Source organism: Acomys minous (assembly GCF_964271855.1).
Source record: "Acomys minous genome assembly, chromosome: 8".
Taxonomy (NCBI): domain Eukaryota; kingdom Metazoa; phylum Chordata; class Mammalia; order Rodentia; family Muridae; genus Acomys; species Acomys minous.
Genome location: NC_140489.1, coordinates 108,039,249 through 108,064,671, shown reverse-complemented (window position 1 = coordinate 108,064,671; position 25,423 = coordinate 108,039,249). Strand labels below are relative to the sequence as shown.

The 25,423-nt window shown below is 42.7% G+C and overlaps 1 protein-coding gene and 1 long non-coding RNA gene across 3 annotated transcripts in view; both read left to right on the top strand.

The window, feature by feature from the left end:
- LOC311603422 (tetratricopeptide repeat protein 27-like) overlaps positions 1-5,692 on the top strand; it is a gene marked incomplete at both ends in the record, with an annotated part of 29,488 nt that extends 23,796 nt beyond the window's left edge. The window contains one exon of the mRNA XM_084792409.1: positions 5,531-5,692. Within this exon, the coding sequence (XP_084648535.1) occupies positions 5,531-5,692 (162 nt within the window). The remainder of the gene's footprint in view (positions 1-5,530) is intronic.
- Positions 5,693-9,850: 4,158 nt separating this feature from the next.
- LOC311604224 overlaps positions 9,851-25,423 on the top strand; it is a 35,124-nt gene continuing 19,551 nt past the window's right edge. The window contains exons 1-3 of one of the 2 annotated variants that reach the window (XR_014781404.1): positions 9,851-9,987; positions 23,067-23,250; positions 24,563-24,662. This is a non-coding gene — a long non-coding RNA (uncharacterized lncRNA). The remainder of the gene's footprint in view (positions 9,988-23,066; positions 23,251-24,562; positions 24,663-25,423) is intronic. The other variant, XR_014781403.1, reaches the window with a different exon arrangement.

Sequence of the window (25,423 nt, the reverse complement as noted above, 5' to 3'; positions counted from 1 at the left end):
TGTTTTTTTGTTGTGTTTACAATTGTGTGTGGTTGGTAATGTCAATATATGATACCTTGCAAATCTCAATGCATAAGTACCCTAGTTCTAAATACAGCTTATCGCGGCCCTGTGTTAATGCCCTTGTGTTTGGCTCATATACAGGGCTTGAAAGCACAGCTGTGTAACTGGCTAAGTTAACTTTAAGACTTGTGTTTACTGGAAAAGGAAAAGGAAAGAAAAATAATTATATGATTATAGAAGTCATAAAACATTTTGAACTGGGAAGACAGCTCAACAAATAAGTGCTTGCTTTGCAAGTATGAGGACACGCGTCCAGTCCACAGCACCCATGTAAAAGGCCAGACACAACACATCCTGTAAGTCCGGTGCTCCAGAGGCAGAGCCTGGAGGAGCCCAAGGGATTCTAGCCAAGTCAGTAAGCTCCGGGTTCAATGAGACCCTGCCCAAAGGAAAAAACTGTCCTCACACATACACAAACCCAGCAACGTTCCTTTTTGCCCCAACTGAATTAGTTACTTTTGTGGTCACTATGATCACATACCTGACAGAAACCACTTGAGGAAGAAAGGTTTATTTTGGCTCACGGTTTCAGAGGATTGCAGTTCACTAGAGTAGGGTGCTTCATCAGCACCTGTGCCAATGGGCAAAGTGCATAGGAGAAAAAAAAAACTGTTGAATCAGAGAATTCCAGCCATGTTCACAGGACACATGGAGTTGCTACAGCCCTGCTCTCTTCAGGATTCAAAACTCCATCTCAGCACCAGTTGCAATTTATTGATTAATGGATGGATAGGCTAATACACTGTGTCAAACCCAAGGCAGCGACTGAGAGCTCTCATTCAGTTGTAGAAATAATGTGGGAAGATCATGTGTCCCTTGCATCTTGGGGAGCCTTGTAACTGCCACAAGCAGAATCACTTTCTAGTAGCTGTCATCTTTGGTAGAGTCCTGGTGACTAGCGGTAAGCTCTGGCATGTCCAGCTGCATGGCGTCCTGTCTGTCACCGTGCGTCTCAGCAGCTAGTCTGCGTGTACTAAGGCAAATAGGAGATGGCCCAGAATGTTTTTTATTTTGGGTAAACCTTAATTTGACTCGATATATTTGGTAGCAGTTGTCTTTCAGGGAAATCTCTGATATTCTTTTGTTTGACACTATTGACCCCACTCTATTTTAATTTGTTTTTAATTCTTTTTATCTATTCTTTCCTGTGTACTTGTAATATAGGTATGGATTTTAATGATTTAGTTTTTCCCATATAAAATATATAAATTTGCACTTACTTTAATGTAGACAATGATGTAAACTAGATACAGATTATCTTGTGTTTTTTTTTCCTCCTAGTATTTGTAAAAGGAATAAGTGGATAGGTTTGGTACCTGTATAAATTGTTGTTGTTTTCTTCAGCCTTAATTTTGACTGACATATAGATTGTTAAACTCGAGAACATCATTCTGTAATGACGCTACTTACCACGTGTTTTCTAACATCTGCACTGTGGTGACCTATGCACTCTTGCTTACTGGTCATTAACCATGACTTTTGCAAACATCATTAGTTCAGTTTCCCGGTTTCTACTCCAGTGAGGAGCTGGTGCACAAATCATTGTGCGGATTCTTCTTTCCTTGGGCAAATTCTAAGTGATCTGCCTTTCTTCCTGGTTTCCTGGTTTTGGCCTTATTCTTGATAAATTGGCAATCATTTGGGAAAGGGATTTAGGTTTCACACACTAACCTCTGATTTGTTTAGAGGAGTAAGACATGTTGAGTGCTCAGGATGTTCTCGCCATACTGAAATGAACACAGATTGTCTTTACAGAGCACACAGTATTTTCAGGAGACACTTTGAGGTACAGGCTATTACAGTGGGGCCCAGAAGGTGGATGTAGTTAGTGTAAGTTGAAGGACAGAATGACATGGAAGTGTTGTGGTTAATATCCTTATTATTATGCCTATAATTATTATTATGGCAGTATTATCTAACACACTAGCAATCAATCAGGACACAGACACCTGTTATGTTTTTAAATAGCCTTAGTTAACCTGGGGAAGGTCAGATATTAATCCCCTAAGTTACTTCCCAGAGTGGGGCAGGTATCCCATACCATCTGCTACTAATAATTTCTACCAAGCTACCTCCCATCCATAATCCCAAATACTTGCTAATTATCACCAGTTGGGCCAAGTCTCCATCCATGCCAGCCATGTGCTTCTCCTCCACCTAACCCATGACACAGCCTCCTTCTTCCTCTCCTCTCCTCATGTCTCTCTCCCAAGATTCTCTCTCTCCCCACAAGCCTGGGAACCTTAGCCATGCCTATCCCATTTGCCCTGCCCAGGTGTGATGGCCTTTTATTGGTCAAATAGGTTAGGCTCTCAGGCAAGGTACAGGTGGGGTGGATACAGCAAGCAGTAAATAGAATCAAAATACATCAGACCTACCTCCAACATGGAAGTGTGCCTTAGTGCATGAGGGAACATTTATGGGAAGTACATTTCCTCATCAGATGAATGTGCATAGAAATTATTTCTTAACTGAGATATGTTATTTGTAATAAAACATGACTCCCATTTTCATCACTGCAGAGAGTTATCTTATGTCCCTTTCTAGTCAGTTAAGTCACCACCCTTCCTCCAACTAAGTAACTACCTTCAGATTCCTGTCACCTCCAGGTCAAATATAGTTGTATACCAATGGTATTCTCTGCGTTGGATTTCTGTTTGAGGCATGCTAATCAATTCAAGCTGAACCTGTAAAATGAAAAGAACTTTTTTGAGTTCCTATAAATAGCAATTCATAAAACATAGGCTTAGGAGCTTTTGAATCCATGTTCTACACTTGTTCTTAGCCAAACAGCCGAGAAGCAATGACTCCATGTTCTAAAGAAAGCAGGGAAGGTAGGGGTTTCTATGGGCAAGCAGCACTGACTGTTAAATGCTGGGAAGGACTAAGATCCATGGGAACAATAGAAGACAAAAAAACAGCTACATACCAGTAAAATGTCCATAAAACAGGAGCTGAATAGCCTATGGATGTGTGCCCCAAGTCTCTTGTTATCTGGCCTTTGTATGTGTTTTTCCGGATGTCCGCAGTACGAGGTGGAGGTGACCTGGCTTCCTAAGCACCAACCTGCAGCGGGGTGATCCTTCTGCATATTATTCTCCACAGGACCTACCTGTGTCACAGACCTGTGTGGACAAATATACAGAAAGACAGTGGGCAGGCAGGCATGTACAACTAAGCATAAACAAGTTAAAAACGGTCAAAACTGCTACTACAGCTAGAGATGTTTAGCTGTGCAGTAAACTGGGTTGCTAAATCGTGGATGTCCTCACTCCATTTAGGCTCTTTATACAAGGATTATGATTACATCTAAGTGCTTCCTTGAGATAGACACCTGGGAGCATTAGCTAATGTAATTTTGTTACATGTTGGGAACTGTTCTTCCATAGGTTCTGCGCCATTTTGCTTTTCCTAGCTACTGTTTATGAGAAGGCTGGCTCCATGCAGCCTCTCAGAGAATTTTTTCTAGCTTTTTCATTTTGTCACCTTGGTCAGTGAGAAATTCAATTTCTGTGTAATTTCCCTTTACGTTCTGTTATTTAGTGGCATTTAGAGGCTGTGGGATGGTCCCAGCTTCACACGTGCTGGGCAAGTGCTCTGCTAAGGAGCCACATCGCAGCCTGCGTCTCTATCATGTGAGAAGCGCAGCTTCTCTCCCTCTGCTCCCATTTCCTCCTCCTCCACCCCCTCCCTGCTCTCTCTGGCTCTCTCTGCCTTTACCCACTCTTTCACGTGTCCTACAACTCCCTGTGTAGATGAGGACCCTCAAATCTATAGTGAGCCTTTCCTTTCTGCCTCCAGCATGCTAGCATTGCAGATGTCCTCCAACAAGCCCAGCTTTTTCTTCTTTTTCTAACAGGCTTTTAAATATTTTCTAGCCCTCTGACCTTGAGTTCTTCATAAAGTCATTAGTGTTCTATTTCTGAGATGCACTGTAAATATTCTCTCATGGCTTTTATCTGCAAGAAGTCTGCTTTCATTTTTCTGAGGTTGAATTTGTCAATCTCTATTACCATGTGGATTATGGAGCATAGACAACTCCCCCAACACCCGTACTGGTGTGGCTCTTGTGTTACTTTTTGCAATTCTCGGGAATTTTGTGTATTCCTGTGTATGCAGTAAGGCATGAACCCATTTATATTTTCCATAGCAACTGTCTCATTTTCTTAGTTACTTTTCTATTGCTGTGACTAAGCACTATGACCAAGGCAACTTACAAAAGAAAGCATGTAATCGGAGGCCTGCTTACAGAGAGTGAGCCCATGACCATCAGAGCAGGGGACATGGCAACAGGCAGGGGGTCATGGTGCTGGAGCTGCAGCTGACAGCTCACATGTTAAAACAACAACCATGAAACACAGCAAGTTAACTGGAAATGCTATGGGTTTTTGAAACTTTAAAGCCCACACCTCTTCCAACAAGGCCACACCTCCTAATCCTTCCCAAACTGTTCCACATTCAAATATATGAGCCTATGGGAACCATCCTCATCCAAACTACCAGAACAAGTGTTTCAGTCTAATTTTTAAGTCTGGATTGAATGATTTAGGATGTTACATGTGCCATATACTCAAGTTCCATGTGCACTTGTCCAATAACAATACAGTGATTTTGTATGTATTTTTGTAATGTGAGAAGAGTTTGGGATTTTCCTTCTTTCCTTCCTTGTGTGTGTGTGTGTGTGTGTGTGTGTGTGTGTGTCTGTTCTTTGTTTTTCCTTGATTTTTTTTAACAAATTCTTTCTAGGTCTTCTGCAGAGACTACTTTTCAATCTTCCCTGTAATTTCTTCTCCAGCTGCTGCATCTTCATCCCTCTCTGGTCATTCTTGAAAACGTGAAACTTGCAGTTTCTTTTTTAAGATTTCATTTATTTATTATCTATACAGTGTTCTGTCCGTCTGCCTGCCTGCCTGCCTGCCTGCCTGGAGGCCAGAAGAGGGCACAAAATCTCATTGTAGACAGTTATAAGTCACCATGTAGTTGCTAGGAATTGAACTCAGGACCTCTGGAAGAACAGACAGTGCTCTTATCCTCTGAGCCATCTCTCTGGGCCCCTGTTTTGTTTGCTTGTTTGTTTTTTGTTTTTCAAGACAAGGTATCTCTGTATAGCTTTGGCTGTCCATAGACCAAGCTAGTCTTGAGCTCAGAGATTTGCATGCCTCCTGAGAGTTGGGATTAAAGGCATGCACCACCACTACTGGGCACATTCTGGATTTTCTATTTTGTTCCACTGGTCTGTCTGTTGATATCCTGATGCTATCAGCTTAATTATAGAGGATTTATGGCATAGACTTCAGCCCTCACAAGAATAGAATACCAAGTTGAAAAGGTTGTCAAAGCCCAGTCTCATCAAACAGATGATCTACGTTTTGGTGTCTGGTTTCCTATCACATTTTCTGTGTTATAATATGGCTCCTTCACCCTGGTGCTCTCCCAGCTGCAAACTCCTGATGCCCCTGCATTTTAGAAGTTCCAGTGTGAGCTAATTACCAAGTGGGTGTTGAATACAGTGACCACTGGGGCCCACGTGCTTCTGGGGAAGATGCTACAGAACCACATGCTGGACCTCCGCACCACCAACTCCAAGCTATTTTGGAGGGCACTGGCCATGTTGCAGGTGGTAACCTGATGGGCACAAAAAGTATTTTTGCAAAGTCAGGGAGGGGTATAGGGTTAAGGGCTTTTTATCTCCACAGGTGTGTCTTTCTCAGGAATACCCTCTGGTCTGCATGCATGCACACACAGGTACATTGAGGGGGTCCCTGCAGGTGTCATACAGGAAGCGAGCTAGGTGAAGAGATAAGAATGAAAATCTGGTGCAGAGCTACTTCATCAGCCTGGATTGGCCTTGGGGAGCCCAGTGCCAGACAGTTTATTGTCAGCTATCTGAAACACAATACAATCTGAGGAAAGGTTTCCTGGCAACAATCGTTCCAATTCCAGGTGCACTCTAAAGCTTAAGGTGTGTCTACATAGAAACTCCTTTACAGGCATCATGAGGGTGAGTTCTACAGCTAATAGGCCTAGACTCTAATGTGGTCTCTGGCCAATAGCAAAGAGATCAGCAAACCATTAAAGTACTTGTGACGTCTCTCTTAAGGATGGGTAATGGAAGCAGGGACATGATGTCGCATTCCTGTAGCCTAGCACTCAGGGAAGCAGAGGCAAGTAGATCTTTGTGTTTTGGGCCAGCAGGGTCTACAAAGCCAGTGCAGGACAGCCAAAGAAACCCTGTCTCAAAAAACCAAAAAAATAAGAAAAAGGCTGGGTGCTGGTGTAGGAAAGGAAGAGTCTGGGCCAGACCATTTTCATTTTCCTGGTGTCTTTTGATTTCAGAAATAATACTAAATGTCTTGTTTTGGAACCTAACCACACAAAAAATAAGTAACCAAACTCAGTAGACACAAACAAGGAAAGTGGGGGCATTAGGTATTCCAGGCAAGAGAGAAGCTGTGTTCCAGATAATATTTGTGAGAGAAAGACAATGCCAGGTAGACAGACTCCTTGGGACAGGAATGAATGTCACATCCACTTAGAGACCAGTGAACAGAGGGCTTTGGTTGCACGCTCACCCTGTGTTTGCAAGAAACAGTATAAGGAACTCTGGGGATGCTGGGAACCCTTTGGTGGTTGGACCCAATGAACACTAGGAAGGTGTCTGCACAGCTTAGACTTAAGCTGTCATAAATTTTGATCTATCAAAGGCACCAGAATTCATCCTCGTCCAGTCTTCAGGTGTCTACAGTCAAGGCTCTCACTGTTGAGATCTGGCTCCCCCTTGTGGCCAACAAATAGATAGATACCCCAGGACCTCCCACATGGAGTTACTTACAGGAATTTTTAGTGACTAGGACTATCTTGGACTATTAAAAGGGGAGGTCAAGAATCCAGGACAACGTAGGAAAAGTGAGACAAATAAAACTTGAAAATGTTTTAAGGCTTACAGTGGTTATATGCAGTGAATAACAGAGAGTTAGGTCTTTGTCACGAGATTCTAAAAGAGCTAAAGAAGTTCAGAAATTTGTTAGAATGGAGTAAGGTGTCGAGACATGTGCCTCTAATTCCTTCACATGGGAGGATGTGGTAGGAGATTTAATTGGAGGCTACCCAGCAAGATCTTTCTCCCTCTTAAAAAATTATCCAGAGAAAAATGGACTATATCTTGCTTCTTTGGAGAAAGCAAACATCTGAGGGGATTAAAACAGCAAGAGAGTAGACAGTGATGATGACAAAATGATGACAGGTGGCTGACCCAGAACACTACAGGACTGAAAAAGATAAGAAAATGATCTCTCCGATAGCCATTTGCTGGATCAAAACCAAGAAGACTTAGGGTAGGAGACAGTTGGATATTGAACACCTTTGAAGTCTATTATATTAAAAATGGAACTCACAACCATGCTTCCAGGTCCGCTAGATGTTATTTTCATAACTTAGGCCAGCTAGCATGGATCTTGAATATGTTACAGAGTGTGTAAGGTCAAAGAAGGGAGTTTGAACCTGGTAGAGGATCAAAGTACCAACCTGATTCCACATATGGTCTCAACACACACAGCAAAATGCCCAGTGTCCCACCTAAACTCAAGGCAGTGCTTGTCCACATGGATTAAATCTAGTGTTGCATATAGAGTCTAGCTATAAAACACTCCCCTCACAGGAGAGGGAAGGACTGGGTCTCTTTTCAGCTGGGGACTGAGAGCTACAGAGTGAAAGATTCCAAAAATGACCTCTGTTTCATAGGGTCCCCAAACTCCACAATGATGGGGTATATAGAAAGCAAGCAGGCAGAAGAGCTTACCACAGATAAAACTGAAAAATAATCGAGCAACAAGATGAATAATAACAGTATTGAGCCTTAACACAAAGCACAAGAGAAATATGCATGCATCCAAAGCAATAAATATAAATGAACAAATAGAATGTGGGGAGGCAAATGTTCCATGCACAAGAATTTCAAGTAACATGTGTGTTATGTTGTTCCTCCAGGACATGGGGACTTAGCCGTGCTATCCCCTGTACCTCCAATAGGAGATCTATAGACCACTTCCAGGAGCAAAGTATGAACCAAGGGAAACAGTAACTTCAGGTAGAGAAATGCAGCAGCACCAGCCTAAAAAGTACCTGGCCCTGGGGTCACCAACTGATAGAGTATCAGTCTTGATATGCTGGCATAAGAAGGGTGTGTCTCTGCTGTGTGTTCCCCATCCCCACCTGCCCCCAAAGCATAAAGTCAGTCTAAACATAGAGACTCACAACAAACACTCATATTCAGGGCCTTTTTTTTCCTTTTCCTTTTCCTCTCTCTCTCTCTGTGTGTGTGTGTGTGTGTGTGTGTGTGTGTGTGTGTGTGTGTGTGTGTGTGTGTGTGTCTGTGTGTGTCTGTGTGTGTCTGTGTGTGTCTGTGTGTGTCTGTGTCTGTGTCTGTGTGTGTCTGTGTGTGTCTGTGTGTGTCTGTGTGTGTCTGTGTCTGTGTCTGTGTGTGTCTGTGTGTGTCTGTGTCTGTGTCTGTGTCTGTGTCTGTGTCTGTGTAGTGATAAAGCTTTTCTTGCCTAGGACTCAGAAGACTCTGGGCTTGGTGTTAACCAACATGGTACTATGGATTAGATCCTGAACATTTGTGGGAAATACAAGATCCAAATAAAGACTGGAGTTTAATTAATAGTAAATGTATGGATTTTTTTAAAGATAGGATTTGTGTAGCTCAAACTGGCTTTGAGTTTGCAGTGTAGCCAAGGATGACCTTGAATTCTGGATCCTTCCACCTCCACCTCGAATGTTAGTCTCCTGGTCTTTATGAGTATGCTAAAGTTATATAAGATGTTAGGAATGAGGCTGGGGAGACGGTAAAGAGCACTGGCTGCTCTTGCAGAGGGCCTCAGCCATGTCATAGCACCCCCTGGTGACTCACAACTGTCTGCAACTTCAGTTCCAGAGAATCTGATGCCCTCTTGTGGCTCTCAGGCATGCATGTGGTGCACACACGAGCAGGCAAAATATCCATGTTAAGAATTCATGACCAGCCAGGCATGGTGGCGCACGCCTTTAATCCCAGCACTCAGGAGGCAGAGGCAGGCGGATCACTGTGAGTTTGAGGCCAGCCTGGTCTACAAAGCGAGTCCAGGACAGCCAAGGCTACACAGAGAAACCCTGTCTCAAAAAACAAAAGCAAAAACAAAATAAAACAAAAGGAATTCATGAGCAAGGGTCAATGGGATTTACTATACGATTGTTTCAGCTTTTGTGGTTATTCCAAAATGAAAACTATAAACGTGGCAGTGAGACAGTAGGTCTTAAGAGAGGGTGCTGCTTAAGAGAAGGTGTGTCTCAGGGCAACAGAAACTAGAGGACATGGAGACATGTGGACTTAGAAAACCAAGCACCTCAAAGTCTATGTGGGTTCCCACCTCAGCTGTCCTAACTCTCTTCAATTCTACTTGACTCTGTGTTCTAACCTACACTGTGGGATTTATGGCAGTTTACCCAGTCCAAACTTAGACAGTGGCCGGCTCCAAGGAAAATGTGAGGCAAAACAAGCCACTTTGGAAGCCCTTTGAAACTTTGAGTCATCACTCCTCCCTTAATGACAGTTTGTGTAGCTAGGCCCCAGAAGATTCCTGGAAGGATTGTCCCCTGAGCAGTGTCTATCAGACGTCTCAGAGCAGAAGGCAACCACAGGGAAGGGCAGTGGCTGGGACTTGAGCGTGCACACTGACTGTGTGCCTATTGTGATGTCATGGAATCTCAGCCTGGAGACAGAAACCCTTCAGTTGAGAGAGGCATAGCTTGAGAAATGGCCCTAGTTTGGGAGCTGGGTATCCCACTTCCTGCCAATCTCAGCTTATACTACTCAGTTTGTTAGTTTGAGGAATTTGGGAGTTGTTTTCTAGGAATCAGAGGCAGAAGCAGGTGGCACCCAAGACAGAGGTAGGTAACAGCCACTTCTCCACATGCTGTACCCCTGTAGGTTTGTATAAATGCTCAGCCTCTGGGCCATAGGAGGAAATGACTGGGGGGAAGGGGGAGTTGAGACGGCATGTCTCTCTCTCAATTCACTTCAGAAGCTTTAGGCTGGGCATGGTAGTGCGCACCTTCCATCCCAGCGCTTGGGAGACAGAGGCGGGAGGATCTCTCTGAGATCAAAGTCAGCCTGACCAACATGTAGAGATCCAGGACGGCAAGGACTGCTGTCTAAAAACAACAAGAAGAGGAAGAAAGAAGAAGAAAAGAAAGAAGAGGAAGAGACAGAAGAAAAGAAGAGGAAGAAAGAGGAGGAGGAGGAGTGGTGGTAGTGGTGGCTGTAGCAGCAGCAGCAGCAGCTTTAGGGTTATATTAAGAAGACACTGAGGAAGAATGCACTAGATGTTGAGGAATTGCTGCCTAGGAGTTCTGCCATACAGATGGCTTTAGGGGAAGAATGTGAAGAGAGTTAAGAGAGGTGTAGTGCCCTTTTTAATCCTATCTTATTTGGGTTCCTTATTTTTTTCTTCCTATGTCACATCCCTCCTAATACCTTCCAACACCCCAATACCAGGTAGGAGAGAAAGGTTAGTGGGTAGAAGGGGTGTAGTTCTTTTTAGCTACTTCCTGCTGGTTAGGGTTGTTGGGATCTGTGGGGAAGTCCAATCTTTGTTTCAGGATATCTCCAACAACTTCTCAAACTGCATCAACAGCAACCAGGAGGAGCAGGGTGGAGGAGGGGGAGTGCAGGATGGAGGAGGGGGAGTGCAGGGTGGAGGAGGGGGAGTGCAGGGTGGAGGAGGGGGAGTGCAGGGTGGAGGAGGGGGAGTGCAGGGTGGAGGAGGGGGAGTGCAGGGTGGAGGAGGGGGAGTGCAGAGTGGAGGAGGGGGAGTGCAGGGTGGAGGAGGGGGAGTGCAGGATGGAGGAGGGGGAGTGCAGGGTGGAGGAGTGGAAGTGCAGAGTGATGATTAAAATAGAAACATGGTTATATAACATAACTGAGCTTTTGTTGTTGTTGTTGTTGTTGTTGTTGTTGTTGTTGTTTGCTTTTTCCAGACAAGGTTTCTCTGTGTAGCCTTAGCTGTCCTTGACTCACTTTTTAGACCAGGCTGGCCCTTAATTACAGTGATCCACCTGCCTCTGCCTGCAGAATGCTGGGACTAAAGGCGTGTACCACCACACCCTGCACCATTTAGGCTCTTTAGATGCACTCCGGGACACTGATGGCTTGGTTCAAGGAGGAGAAATAAATATTTGTTTTATATTTTTATTTATTTATTTGGTTTTTTTGAGATAGAGGTCTCGGTGTAATACTGGCTGTGGTGGACTCACATTGTGTAACAGGCTGACCTTGAATTCACAGCAGTCCACCTGATTCTGCCCTCAAGTGCTGGGATTAAAGGCATGTGCCACAATGCCCAGCTTTATTTGTTTTATTTTTAATTGTGACAAATATCATTAATACCCTTAAACTGAACCAGGGCATCACTGCAAAATCCCAGGAGTTTGCTCTGTGCTAAGCAGAACTTACAGAATAGAATTGAAACCCTATCTTCAAGCATCACTCTGCTTCTCACCTTCCCAGCCCCATCTCCCACAGTTCAGCAAATGTGCACCTGAAAAACATAGGCTCCAGGCTTTAGCACAGCTGACTCCATGATGGAAGTGCCATTCAGGCTGTAGAACTTAGCACATAGACAGCAGCTCCTGCCAAGACTAAGAAAGGGGCCTGATCCATCAACATCCGTAAAGTTCTCGGGAAACCTCAACATACACTAACCTTACTTTTTGGCTTCTTTAGTTCAGCTTCTGGGTAACTGTTCTTTTCATTTTGGGAGTGAGTGGGTAGGGTGGAGAGTCCAATACTGTAGTCCAGGCTGGCCTCATATTGGTGACAATCCTCCTGTATCAGCTGCCAGAGTGATGGGATATTTTGCAAAGGACCTAGTTATACTTTCAACAGGTTTCCCTATCAGGCTTCATTTTTGATAAATGAGTTATATTTTAAAGTTGTTTCCTGGGAGGCAACTTTCCAAGACGGCAGCACTGATCGCACACTGAATCTGATTAGCAGGAAATTCAGGACTGCACAGTGACCTAAAGACCAAACTGAGAACTGTAAAACATCAGTGCTTTTGATTCTCAGGTGAGGGGGATCCAAATTGTGTGCGGCACGGGTGAGTCCAACCCTAGGCCACCCAGCTAACCCATGGAAAGATCCCTGAGGACAGCTCACATTTGCCACCATCTTGGGAAGAACTGTGGGAAATCCCTGCAGCTTCGGGCCCTCACTGCCAGCTACTGCTTGCTGGATCTTGAAAAACTGTGGGAAAATCCTTGCAGCTCTGTGCTCTCACTCCCCACCACCCCTAACTCCCCCACCCCACCACCCCAGCTCCTGTCTTGCTGCTTGCCAGATACAGGATAGGAAGCAAACAGACAGAGCTTAGTCCCAACACAGGACACAATCCACATTAGCTGCTCCCTGAGAAAAGAGTGCAGGGCACCCAAATATCTCAGACCCTCAGCTACTTGCTGGCCTAGACTGGCTGGGTCACAGTGCAGATAAATATACCCCTGCCATCACAAGAGGGCCTGTGGAACTTCTTAGGAGCTTGGAAACCCAATCTCTTACAATCCCCAACTGCCTACTATCTGAGAACATACCTTGTGACTGTAGAGCCGAATCCAGGCTTCAGCCACAGTCTGCATTAGCCACCATCCTATGAGCAACTTCAGGCCTTGGTCCCTATATGCACACCCCCCTGAAGCATACCACTCAGGTATAGCTAAGACACAAGGCAAGCCCACTGAGCAGAGACCTGCTTGGGCCACACTACTCTAACTGCAATCCTGCTAACAGCTACTGGCCCTGATCTCACCCTGCCCATCTACAATCTATTGGCCAGATGCTCCTAGGTCACAGAGCAGAGATTTGTGCAGGCCACGCCCCACATTTGCTACTGTTTCTTGAGAAGATTGGAGCTCTAATCTCTCTCAGCTGGCCTTACCCTAATGGGACACAGAGAACCATCTGTAACATAGAAGATAGACAGAACCCTGCCATCTCGAAAAGGACTGTAGGGTACCTGAGCAACTTTGGCCTTAGAAATATATCAGCTCACTCCTCCCATGCCTGACCAAACTGGAATACAGTCAGGGAACCCAGCTGAGCTGAGCTGAGTACAGGTCCTAACACCCACTCTCCAACATCCTAAGAAGGCCTCTGGGAAGCCCTAGCAAACAACCTTTGGATTGGAGTTCTCCTTACTTGCTCTCAATCTGCCTGGCCAACCTGGTACACAGATAGCGACCTCATTGGAAGAACTTCTATGTCTGCTAACACCAGAGACAACCAGATGACTAGAGGACAGCACAAGAAGACTATCAACAAAACTGAGAGATGTATAACAACACAGGAAACCAGTGATCCTAACACAACAAGCCCTGGAGATATGAACACCCATGAAATGCAACAGTAAGACATTAAATCTGAGGTAATGAAAATGATAGAAGCTTTGAAAGAGGAAAATAAATCACTCAAACACAGGAAAATACACACAATCAGAATAAATACTATAAAGAACTACCAGAAAATACACCCAAAGAGATCAAAGAGATGATGGAATTGAATAAATCCTATAAAGAATTATAGGAAAATGTATCCAAACAGATGAAGAAATGGGAATTATGGGCACAAGCTATGCCAACCAAATACAAGAAATGGAAGAGAGACTCTCAGGTGTGGAAGATACAATTGAAGTATTTGATACATCAGTCAAAGAAAATGTTAAAACTAAAAAGTTCCTGACACAAAATGACCAAGAAATCTGGGACACTATAAAAAGGCCAAATCTTAAGAATAATAGGAATAGAAGAAGGAGAAGACTCCAAGCTCCAAGGCCCAGAAAACATTTTCAACAAAATCATAGAAGAAAACTTCCTCAACCTAAAGAAAGAAATGCCATTAGCATACAAGAAGCCTACAGAACTCCAGATAGATTCAACCAGAAAAGAAACCCTCCCACCAATAATAATTAAAACATTAAATGTACAGAACAAAGAAAGAATATTAAAAGTTGCAAGATAAAAAGGTCGAGTCACATATAAGCAAACCCCTCAGACCTGACTCCTCAACAGAGACCATGAAAGCTAGAAGGGCCTGGATGGAAGTCATGCAAACATTAAGAGACCACAGATACCAACCCAGACTACTATACCCAGCAAAACTTTCAATCACCATAGATGGTGAAAACAAGATATTCCATGACAAAACCAAGTTTAACCAGTACCTAAACATAAATCTAGCCCTACAGAAGGAAAACTGCCATCCAAGAAGGCTAACTACACCCAGGAAAACACAGGAAATAACTCCACATCCACAAATCCAAAACACACACACTCTACCACCACCAATATCAAAACAAAAGGAACTAACAGCCATTGTTCATTAATATCTCTTAACATCAATGGCCTCAACTCCTCACTAAAAAGACAGGCTGACAGAATGGACGTGAAAATAGGATCCATCATTCTGCTGCATACAAGAAATACACCTCAGCAATAAAGATAAACATTACCTCAGAATAAAGGGTTGAAAAACTGTATCCCAAACAAACAGACCTATGAAACAAGGTGGAGTAGCTACTCTAGTATCTGACAAAATAGACTTTCAACTAAACTATTCAAAAGAGATGGGGAGGGTCACTACATCCTCATCAAAGGAAAAATACACGAAGATTATTTCTCAATTCTGAATATCTATGCCCCAAACATAGGAGCACCCACATTTGTAAAAGAAACATTACTAAACTTAAGCCACTCATCAAACCCCACACATTAATAGTGAGAGACTTCAACACTACACTCTCACCAATAGACAGATCATCAAAATAGAAACTAAATGGAGAAACAAGGAAACTAATAGACATCATGAAACAAATGGACTTAACTGATATCTACAGAATATTTCACCCAAACACAAGAGATTACACCTTCTTTTCAGCACCTCACAGAACCTTCTCCAAAACTGATCACATACTTGGCCATAAAGCAAACCTCAACAGATACAAGAAATTTTAAATAATCACTTCATCTTATCAGATCACCAGAGGTTAAGGATGGAACTCAACAACGAAAGAAACAACTGAAATCCTACAAGCTCATGGAAACTGAACAATTCCCTATGCAATGACTTCTGGGTAAGGGACCAAATAAAAAGAGAAATTAAAAACTTCTAGAATTTAGTGAAACAGGATACACAACATACACAAACCAATGGGACACAATGAAAGGAGTGCTAAGAGAAAAGCTCATAGCACTACATGCTTTTATAAATAAACTGGAGAGATCCCATACTAACAACTTAACAGAATACCTGAAAGTTCTAGAACAAAAGGAAGCAGACACACCAAAGAGGAGTAGATGGCTGGAAATCATGAAACTCAGGGCTGAAATTAATAAATTGGAAACAAAGAAAACTATTCAATCATTGAAACCAACAGCTGGTTCTTTGAGAAAATCAACAAGATTAACAAACCTTTAGCCAAACTAACAAAAAGACAGAGGGAGAGTATTCAAATGAACAAAATCAGAAAAGAAAAAGGAAACATAATGACAGACACTGAGGAAATCCAAAGAATCATCAGGTCTTGCTTCAAAAGCCTATATGCCACAAAACTCAAAATGGACAATTTTTTGATAGATACCAACTACCAAAACTGAACCAAGATCAGGTAAACAAATTTAATAGTCCTATCACACCTAAGGAAATAGAAGCAGTCATCAAAAGTCTCCCAACAACAACAACAACAACAACAACAACAACAACAAAAAGACCAGGACCAGATAGATTCAGTGCAGAATTCTACCCAACCTTCAGAGAAGAGCTAACACCAATTCTCTTCAAACTATTCTGTAAAATAGAAACAGAAGGAATACTAACAAACTCATTCTATTAGGCCACAGTCATGTTGATACCTAAACCACAGAAAGACTCAACAAAGAAAGAGAATTCAGACCAATTTCTCTTATGAACATTGATGCAAAAATGTTCAATAAAATACTCACAAACCAAATTCAAGAACACATCAAAACTATAATTCACCATGACCAAGTAGGCTTCATCCCAGGCGTGCAGGGGTGGTTCAATATATGGAAATCCATCAATGTAATTCATCATATCAACAAATTGAAAGAAAAAACACATAATCATCTCCTTAGATGCAGAAAAAGCATTTGACAAAATCCAACACCCATTCATGTTAAAAGTCCTGATGAGAGCAGGGATACAAGGCACATACCTAAACATAATAAAGGCTATATACAGCAAGCCTATAGTCAACAAAAATTTAAATGGATAGAAACTTAAATCAATTCCACTGAAATCAGGGAGTAGACAAGCCTGTCCACTCCCTTCATATCTCTTCAATATAGTACTTGAAGTCCTAGCTAGAGCAATAAGACAACTAAAGGAGATCAAGGGGATACAAAACAGAGAAGAAGTTAAGCTATCACTATTTGCAGATGATGTGATAATTAATGTAAGTGACCCCAAAAATTCTATCAAGGAACTCCTACAGTTGAGAAACACCTTCAACAAAGTGGCTGGATACAAAATCAACTCAAAAAAAATCAGTAGCCCTCCTGTATACAAGTGACAAACAGGCTGAGAAAGAAGTTAGGGAAAAACACCCTTCACAATAGTCACAAATAATATAAACTATCTTGGTGTAATTCTAACCAAGAGAGTGAAAGATTTGTATAAAAAAAAAACCTTCAAAAATCTTAAGAAAGAATTTGAAAATTTCAGAAGATGGAAAGATCTCCCATGCTCATGCATTGGGAGAATCAACATAGTAAAAATGGGCATCTTACCAAAAGCAATCTACACATTCAATGCAATTCCCACCAAAATACCCACACAATTCTTAACCGACCTTGAAAGATCAATTCTCAACCAGATAGATTTCCAAAGTGGCTGTACTAGTTTGCATTCCGACCAGTAATGAAGGAGTGTTCCTCTTTCTCCACATCCTCTCCAGCATGTGTTGTCACTTGAGTTTTGATCTTAGCCATTCTGATGGGTGTAAGATGGAATCTCAGAGTCGTTTTGATTTGCATTTCTCTGATGACTAAAGATGTTGAGCATTTCTCAGCCACTCGATATTCCTTTGTTGAGAATTCTCTGTTTAGTTCTGAGCCCCATTTCTCAGTTGGGTTATTTGGTTTGGTGGTGTTTAGTTTCTTGAGTTCTTTATATATTTTGGATATTAGACCTTTGTCAGATGTAGAGTTGGTGAAGATCTTTTCCCAGTCTGTAGGGTGTTGCTTTGTTCTGTTGCCAGTGTCTCCTGCCTTACAGAAGCTTCTCAGCCTCGTGAGGTCCCATTTATTAATTGTTGACATTAAGGCCTGGGCTGTTGGTGTTCTGTTCAGGAAGTTGTCTCCTGTGCCAATGTGTTCCAGGCTCTTCCCCACTTTTTCTTCTAACCAATTTAGTGTCTCTGGTTTTATGATGAGGTCTTTAATCCACTTGGACTTGAGTTTTGGGCATGGTGACAAATAGGAGTCTAATTACATTTTTCTACATGTAGACATCCAGTTAGACTAGCACCATTTCTTGACGATGCTATCGTTTTTCCATTGAATAGATTTGGCTTCTTAGTCAAGTTAGCGTTGAGTCCAACCAGGGTCTTGGGCCCAAACTGTACACTGAGCTCACCGAGTTCAGCTGGAGTCTGAGGGCCCAAACTTCCCGCCGAGTCCAGTGAGGCTCGGGGCTTGGACTGCATGCCAAGTCCAGCCAGGGACTCTGGGCCCAAACCACACACCGAGCTTAGCTATGTTCTCTGGGGCCAAGCTGCCTGCCAAGCTCAGCTAGGGTCTCTGGACCCAAACTGCCCACCAAATCCATCCAGTCTCTGGGCTGGGACTGCATGCCAAGCTCAGCTAGGGACTCTGCACCCAAAGTGCACTCCAAGCTCAACTAGAGTTTCAGGGCCCAAACTGACCGCTGGGGTCAGCACCGGGACCCCACGCCAAATTCAGCCAGAGACTCTGGGACCAAACTGTGCACAGAGTCCAGCCAGAGTCTCAGGGCCATCCAGAGATGCAACCCAAAATTTTTGTCTTGTTGCCAATTAGTCTTTTATCCTGGTCAGTAAAAGAAAGTAAGAGTTGATTGCAGGGTTTGGAGTTACTTCAAATGTTATCAGTGACTGCCCATACACATTTGGGGTCTCTGGTCAATTGGATGAGTCCAGTGAAAATAAGTTTCCATTTAGTGGCATATTTCTTGCATCCCCACTCTGCACAGTACATGTCAGCCATGGTCCCACAGTGTTCCCACCACCAAGAAGACTCAAAGGGGTCAGGACACATATAAAATGTATGATAGAACCTTTAGCTCCATATATCGCTTGTGTCTCTGATGGTATGCCAAGAGCTAAGTCAAAGCTGAACTCGGGGAACCAAGTGTTTGGGGGAACTACCCAAGAAACTGTAGCTAAAACATTGCTATATTCATCCCACAGGACCCAAGTGTTATTTATAGGGTTGTGGGGATTCCCAACAGCAGTACATACAATTGACATCCCTAGTATAAATGTGATAGTTTTAGCTTGAGTGGTGAAGATCCCTTTTTTACTTTCCATTCTGTCGCAGTGGGGGTCAAGTGGTCTTTTTGAGTTGGTGGTGGGTTGGCCAGCTTAGTGTGCATGTGATGGACCCACGAAGTGATGCTGTCAACCTTCAACGCAGTTGGAGTTGTCATAAAAACCACATATGGTCCATTCCAACATGGTTCCATCATCCCTGGTGATGTTTCTAACGTAGACCGAATCTCCTAGTTGGAACCATTGAGGTCCTGGTGGAGGAGCTGATTCATAAAGAGCTCTTAGTCTAAGCCAAACATTTTCATGAAACCACTGTATTTCCTTGAGGTCATCTAGCAGGTGCCGGGCCACAAATTCTGTGATGACCTCAGCTTAGGGGTTGGGGATAATGGGGGAGGGCCACCAAACATAATCTCAAAAGGGGTGAGTCCCACCTCGTATGGAAAGGTTTGCACTCAATAGAGCACAAAAGGAAGGAGAGCCACCCAGTCCCCGCCAGTCTCCAAGATCAATTTTGTTAAGGTCTCTTTTAGAGTTCTATTCATCCTCTCTACCTGTCCTTAACTCTGGGGTCTATAGGCACAATGTAGCTTCCAATAAATCCCCAGAACTGTGGCCAAACTCTGACTTACCTTGGACACAAAAGCTGGCCCATTGTCTGACCCTATCAACTAAAGGAATCCATACCTTGGGAGAATGACTTTATAGCGTGCTTCTTGTGATTGCCGTCCTCACTGATTTCACAGGTTCAGTGGCTACTACTGCATGTGCCACAGGATGAGCTTTCCTCACCCTCATTTAGTCACTTGCCCACTTATTCATTCCTTGTGCAGGTAGTGAGCTAAAATCCCAATCCTGGCCTTTAGGAGCTCTCCCAGCAACAGAGAATCAGTTCCCCTCCTGGCTTTACCATTGCAGAGGTTTAGGGCAAGGAGCAACAAGAGATCTTTCCACACCTCAGCGTTCCATCCCATGCACCACCCAACAAGCCAGCCAGCCTGAGATATGGGCCCTCAGAGTAAGGAATAGTGGAGAACACCTGGCTCCAGGACTCAAAGCTTGGACTATCCCACTTCCCAGAAGGAGCATCCAGTCAGTCTTCTTCGAATGACACATGGGATTACATAGTGAGATCTGTATCCAACTAATTATTAATTAAATGTCAGGTCCCAAAGAAACCCAGGACAAGGCTCACCCAGTACCTGTGGCTCCTCCCAGCACTTCTTACCCCACCCCCTACCCTAAACCTCTCCAGTGTGCAGCTCAGTCCCTTCCCAGCTACCCATATCTATAGAAACCTGCCATTTTGGCCACATGCTCCCTTGGGTCTCCTGGTCTGTGACTCCTCTCATTCCCTGCCCTCTCTCCTCTTCTCTCCTCTTCTTTTCCTGTCTCTCTCTCTCCCTCCTCCCCCTCTTCTCATGGCCTGGTTCTGTGTGCTGGTCCCATTTTGTCCACACTTTCTCTTCTTAGTCCAAGTCTTCCCAGATGCCTCTGGCTGTTATCTCCATCATATCTATAATAAAGCCCTTCTCTTCAACAAGGCCTTGGAGTGGCCATGTCTTCATTCTCCTTAATAATAAAAAATTAAATTCACAGAGAAGAAGTACGGTACCTTGATAACTTCCATCTATTTCTAGTCAAAAATATAATTTTTACTATGGAAATCAACCATGTCACAGGAAGATACATAGCCTAAACTAATGGTGCAAATGAAGTTCTCATCTTACTTGTCCATTTCCAGTGTGACTACTGATTTAGGACTGTCTTTAAAAGACATATTGTCTCATTGTGCTGCCCAGGTCAGCATCAAATCCCCACCAGCCTCCGAGTAGATGAACGAATTTATATAGAATGGCATCTTTTTGTGCCTGGCTAGGACTTGAATAAATGATTTCCAGATATTTCTTCTGTTATCCTTTAATAAGGTTAAGTGCTTCATGGACAGGGACCACTATGAGATATGCAATGACAGGGATGAAGCAGTCAGGGGAACCTTAAAGTAAGATGGCCTCGTCACCCACAGGCCCTCCTACTGGCAGCACTATCCTAGGCCTACATTTTAAGTCTGTACCTAGGAGCTCAAGTTCAAATCTTTAAGCAGTGCTCAGTGCCTTTTTGCCTCTACATATGAAAAGTGCTACATTTTCCAATTTGTTTCCATCTGAAAGGAAAACAATTATTTAGACAGATTATTCAGGAGTATCTTGTCAGTTCCACACAAATTCTCCTCATGATTTTTTAGGTTAAAATTCCAAAGTCTCTTTAATAGATAATTCATGTTCCTCTTAGATAGCTTTTCTTAAGAAGAATAAGAGCCCTCAAATTTCCCAGAGGCAAAGAAAAAAAAAGTTGCATGCGCATCCTGAACATTAGCAGTGAGAGCTAAACGCTGGCCAGAGGCATGCTCATCTTTCATGATCAAGAGCTGGTCTCCAGGGGTTCTCAGTGGGTGACATCACACTGGAGAGCTGTGATTAGATCCACACTCTGTTCTTCGCTTTGCTTCTCCCCAGTGTCAAAAGCAAACAACTTTTTTAAAAAAGGTTCTTTAGGATCACTTACTTGAAGAGCTCTAACTCTCTTAATGCCAGTTCTCTTACATTTAATTTTTATGTAATTCATTCATCAAATATTAGTTGAACATCTACCATGTGAATGGCAACCACACTGCATACAGAGAGGACAGCAGGAGACACAGTGAGGCTCCTTCTAAGGAGCAGAGAGACAAATAAGGAGGTGTGTGCTGATCATATTCTGCTTTAAAGAAAATAGAATAGAGTGGGATCCTACACAGCGATTGTTGGGAGTGGAGCTGATGACGCGAAATAGATCGAAAGAGCTTTCTTCATGAAAATATTGGAAGTGAAAAACCTAGTGTCTGAGAAAAGACTCATCTATATAAAAGAACTCAGTACAGGATACCCTGGGCAAAGGGAAGAGTATGTGCAAAGGCTTCAGAGGACTCTCAAGTGACGAAGCTTGATGACTCTAGAAGAATGCGCTGGCTGTTTTTAGTGACAGTAGGTTTCTTGCTGCACCAGAGCTCTTGTAGACTGAGGTGCAAATCCGTGCTTGGCCCTTAGCTGTTCCAATAGTGGGCTGGAGGCAGACTGCATCTGAGCACTGGCCTCTGAGGGAATGGCACCCCACTGGCTGCCTGAGGTTGACATTGTGACCACAAAGATGGCTCAGCTCATCTTTTGTTGTTGTTGTTGTTGTTGTTGTTGTTGTTGTTGTTGGTTGCTTGTTTGTACAGTACTGGTGATACCACCCAGGGCCTTTCACAGACTAAGCCAGGACACAGCCTCAGAGCTATACACCTACTCATAATAATTTCTCATTTTGTCATGACCTTCTTCCACTCTTCTTCGGGTTTGACCCAGCAGCCGTAGGTAGCCATCGAAGCCTCTTTTTACCCCCGGGGCATCCAGCTGCCAGTATTAGACACAGTCTTGCAAGACAGCAGTAGGAGCAGCTCGAAACTGTAGAATCATTTCAGAGTAGTAGTGTTCTTTGAGTCTGTCTTTGTGCTTAAAGATGGAGTAGAATGAGGTCCCAACTGGTCTCTTCATAGCTATTTTTACATATATGAAGTCTGTCCCACACTGATGAGTAATGTGCTCAGCCATGTATCAAATAGCAGGTGACTTTTCTCTGTTAATGCCCAGAAGCGACTCTCAGTGATCTTGAAGACAACGTGTGACCTCTATAATCCACAGGTACTTCCTTCTGCCAACTCCTCGGCCCATCTTTGACCCTGTATTCATGACACTTTGGCTTTGGTGCTTCACATCCTCTTTCCTGTGATTGGATGGAAAGTTTCTCTGCTTAGCAAATACCTTTTTGTTCTTTAAAAGTTATATGATATAAAAACATGCCTTAGCTTCCATTCCCAGAGTTCCCACTTTGTGGTACATATCACTGTCATCATCTGTCTACTTATGCTGCTCAGTTGTACCATTCTATTTGAAACCAAGGGCCCTATATAGTATTGACCCCTCCCCAGTATCTAACACATTTGCCGTGAATCATGGAAACTTATTTTTATTTTTTCCTGGGAGGAAAGTAGAGACACAAACATATCTATAAAATAAATGCATTATTAGTAATCATTTGCAACTTCCAAACCCACATTAATCAGAAGCTTACCTTTCCCTGGGCCTTGAAAGAGAGAGGGATAATTACAAGCTAAACAAATAAATGTGATGCATGTATTATAAATGCAATTCCCGTGAGATCTGACATCCTAAGAACTGCCCATCCTCAGTCTGCTATATTCCCACACCTACTTCACTTAGACTTTGTAAAGTAACAGACCTTGTCATGAGTAGTCATCCGTCTAGCCTATATAAGGTGAGAAAAAAGACACTGCACAAATTGGAGGAATAAAATGTTGCTTTTCTTCTGTTTATATTCACTGATGTAAAGGAAAAATCAAGAAAAACCTCCTGGTTATGCAGTTAACAAAGAATAGACCACCTTTTCCAGAACGCTTATGAGAAGTGCTGACTATGAACAATGAACGCCGATCATGGCAACACGGATCAATAGAAGCATAACCTTCTCTTCCTGGCAGTTCTAGTGCATGGAAGAGAGCGTATATAGCAGAGAAGTAAGTGGTTTCTAAGACAAAATACATGTGTTTCAATTCTTTTAACAGTAAGTGGTCATAGGGTATTAGCTGCTAACTTGACAGTCTTCATCCTTAAGATGGGATTACCTTTAACATGATCCTCACGAGAATTAAATGAATAAGGTCAGCTAGGACCTTCACCTACACTGAAGAAAATAATTCCAGGAGGAGTCAGGTATTGGTGTTTACTAAGCAAAGGAATGTACACGTTCAAAATGATAAATCCAGGTATTATTATTAAGGAAAAGATGTGCTGAGTGTGTTTACAATAGCTAATAGTGTGTGATTTATGGCTTCTGAAGCTACACTACTCAAAGAATATACCCTACAACTGTATAAATATAAAGATTAAGTTAATTTTAAAATTAATTTTAAAGACTTAAGTGATTTAGATGTCTGCCAACAAATGAATGGATAATGAAAATGTTATTTTTATGTGGAATTGTATTCAGCTATAAAGAAAAATAAAGTATAATTTGCAGGAAAATGATTGGATCTGTAAACTATCATATTAAGTGGTTGACCAGACTTCCCCATATGTGAATACTAGCTTAGTATGTGTGTGTGTGGTGTGCACATGTCTGTGTGTATGTCTGTGTTTGTGTGTGTGTGTGTTTGTGTGTATGTGTCTGTTTGGGCACATGCATGCATGTATGTATATCTATAAATATGAGTAAAGCCTAAGAACTAGAAAAGAGACCAAGAAATGGTAAAAATTGATGATGAGGAAAGATAGGAGGAACAAAAGGTCAAATGGAACATGAAAGAAAAAGAGGCTGTAGAGTTACAAGGGAGGAACAGAGGATACAAGGGATAGGGTAGGTCAAGGAAAATCTACTAAAAATATTTTGTTTGAAAATGACATAATGGTGTTTAAAAACTTGTGTGCTAAGTAAAATGAGCTAGTAAATGTTTCATTTTTCTTACTGAATGAGATTGCTAGCTGGCTCACAAAGAGCTTTGTAAAAGATCACTGAGAAAGAGGTGCTGATAATGGTAATTCCAAAGTCCCCATGTTTTCACCTTGAGCATGGTTCAGCAGCTATAGTTGGGGCGTACCTCGGAAAAGGGAGTTTCTTCTCTTAACAAGTGGTTTCTGCCACTGTTCTGCCCATTGAGTAGAAATTCTTGACTCTCGGTCATCAAAGGACAGAAAGCAGATCACAGGAAACGGGAGGCTGTTCTTTCTCATGACCTTCAGTTTGCTCTGTCTGTCTATCCTGCCTTAAAAAGATGCCTAGGCTACTCTTCACATTGGCACACTAGGCTCCAATCTACTCTACATTCACAGCCCATGCTTTCTGCGAGAGCTATTTCACAATGTCCTAGAGCCCCAGCATGAAGAGCTGAAGAGATTCTTACTGCAGAGTGATTCCACCACTCCGCACTATGTGAGTTCCAGAGACGTTGCATTTTTTTAGTTTGTCATTTCAATCTTGCTTCCGTTTCCTAGAAAAATCACTTTAGTTCAGAACCTTATACCAAACCACCAAGCGGCATGTTAGGATGCAACACATTTTACCCTTTTTTTCCCTAAATAAACTGAAGAATTGACTAGATCGTAAGACAAGAAAGCCATCCCTGGGAGGTTGATAACTGAACGTACCCTTTAACCCCAGAAAACACCTAAGCAGATCTCGGCCTGTAAATATGACTTAACAGTACTCCCATCTGACCACCCTTGCACAATAATGGAATTTCAAGGGACCAGGATAGCATGCCTGTCTAATCAAATATTATAAAAACCCAACACCACTAAACACTTTGCCTCTCCACACAGCAGTGAAAGACAACCACTTAGATCTATTTTTTTAAGTGTGTTATTTGTTGACTGTAAGATTCATGACACTAAAAGATGCAAGGCTTGAATGAGAAAGAAAATCATGTACAAGCTTCTTACTCCCATGATATATAAAGTGATAAGTCCTCTGGAGTAGACCAGAGGCTAGAGCAAGCCTTTATTATATTAAAAAGAAAAGTATCCATCGCCCTTTAGTGTAGCACTGCTGGACTCAAACTATACTATTTGTCAAGACTTTTGTTTAGTCACAAATAAAAGGCTTAGCGGATAAAGGTTTGGCCTTTCACGACAGGTTTTCTGCCAAACTGTGACCTAAAATGAATGAGCTGGTATTGAGTTCGGCCTCCTGAC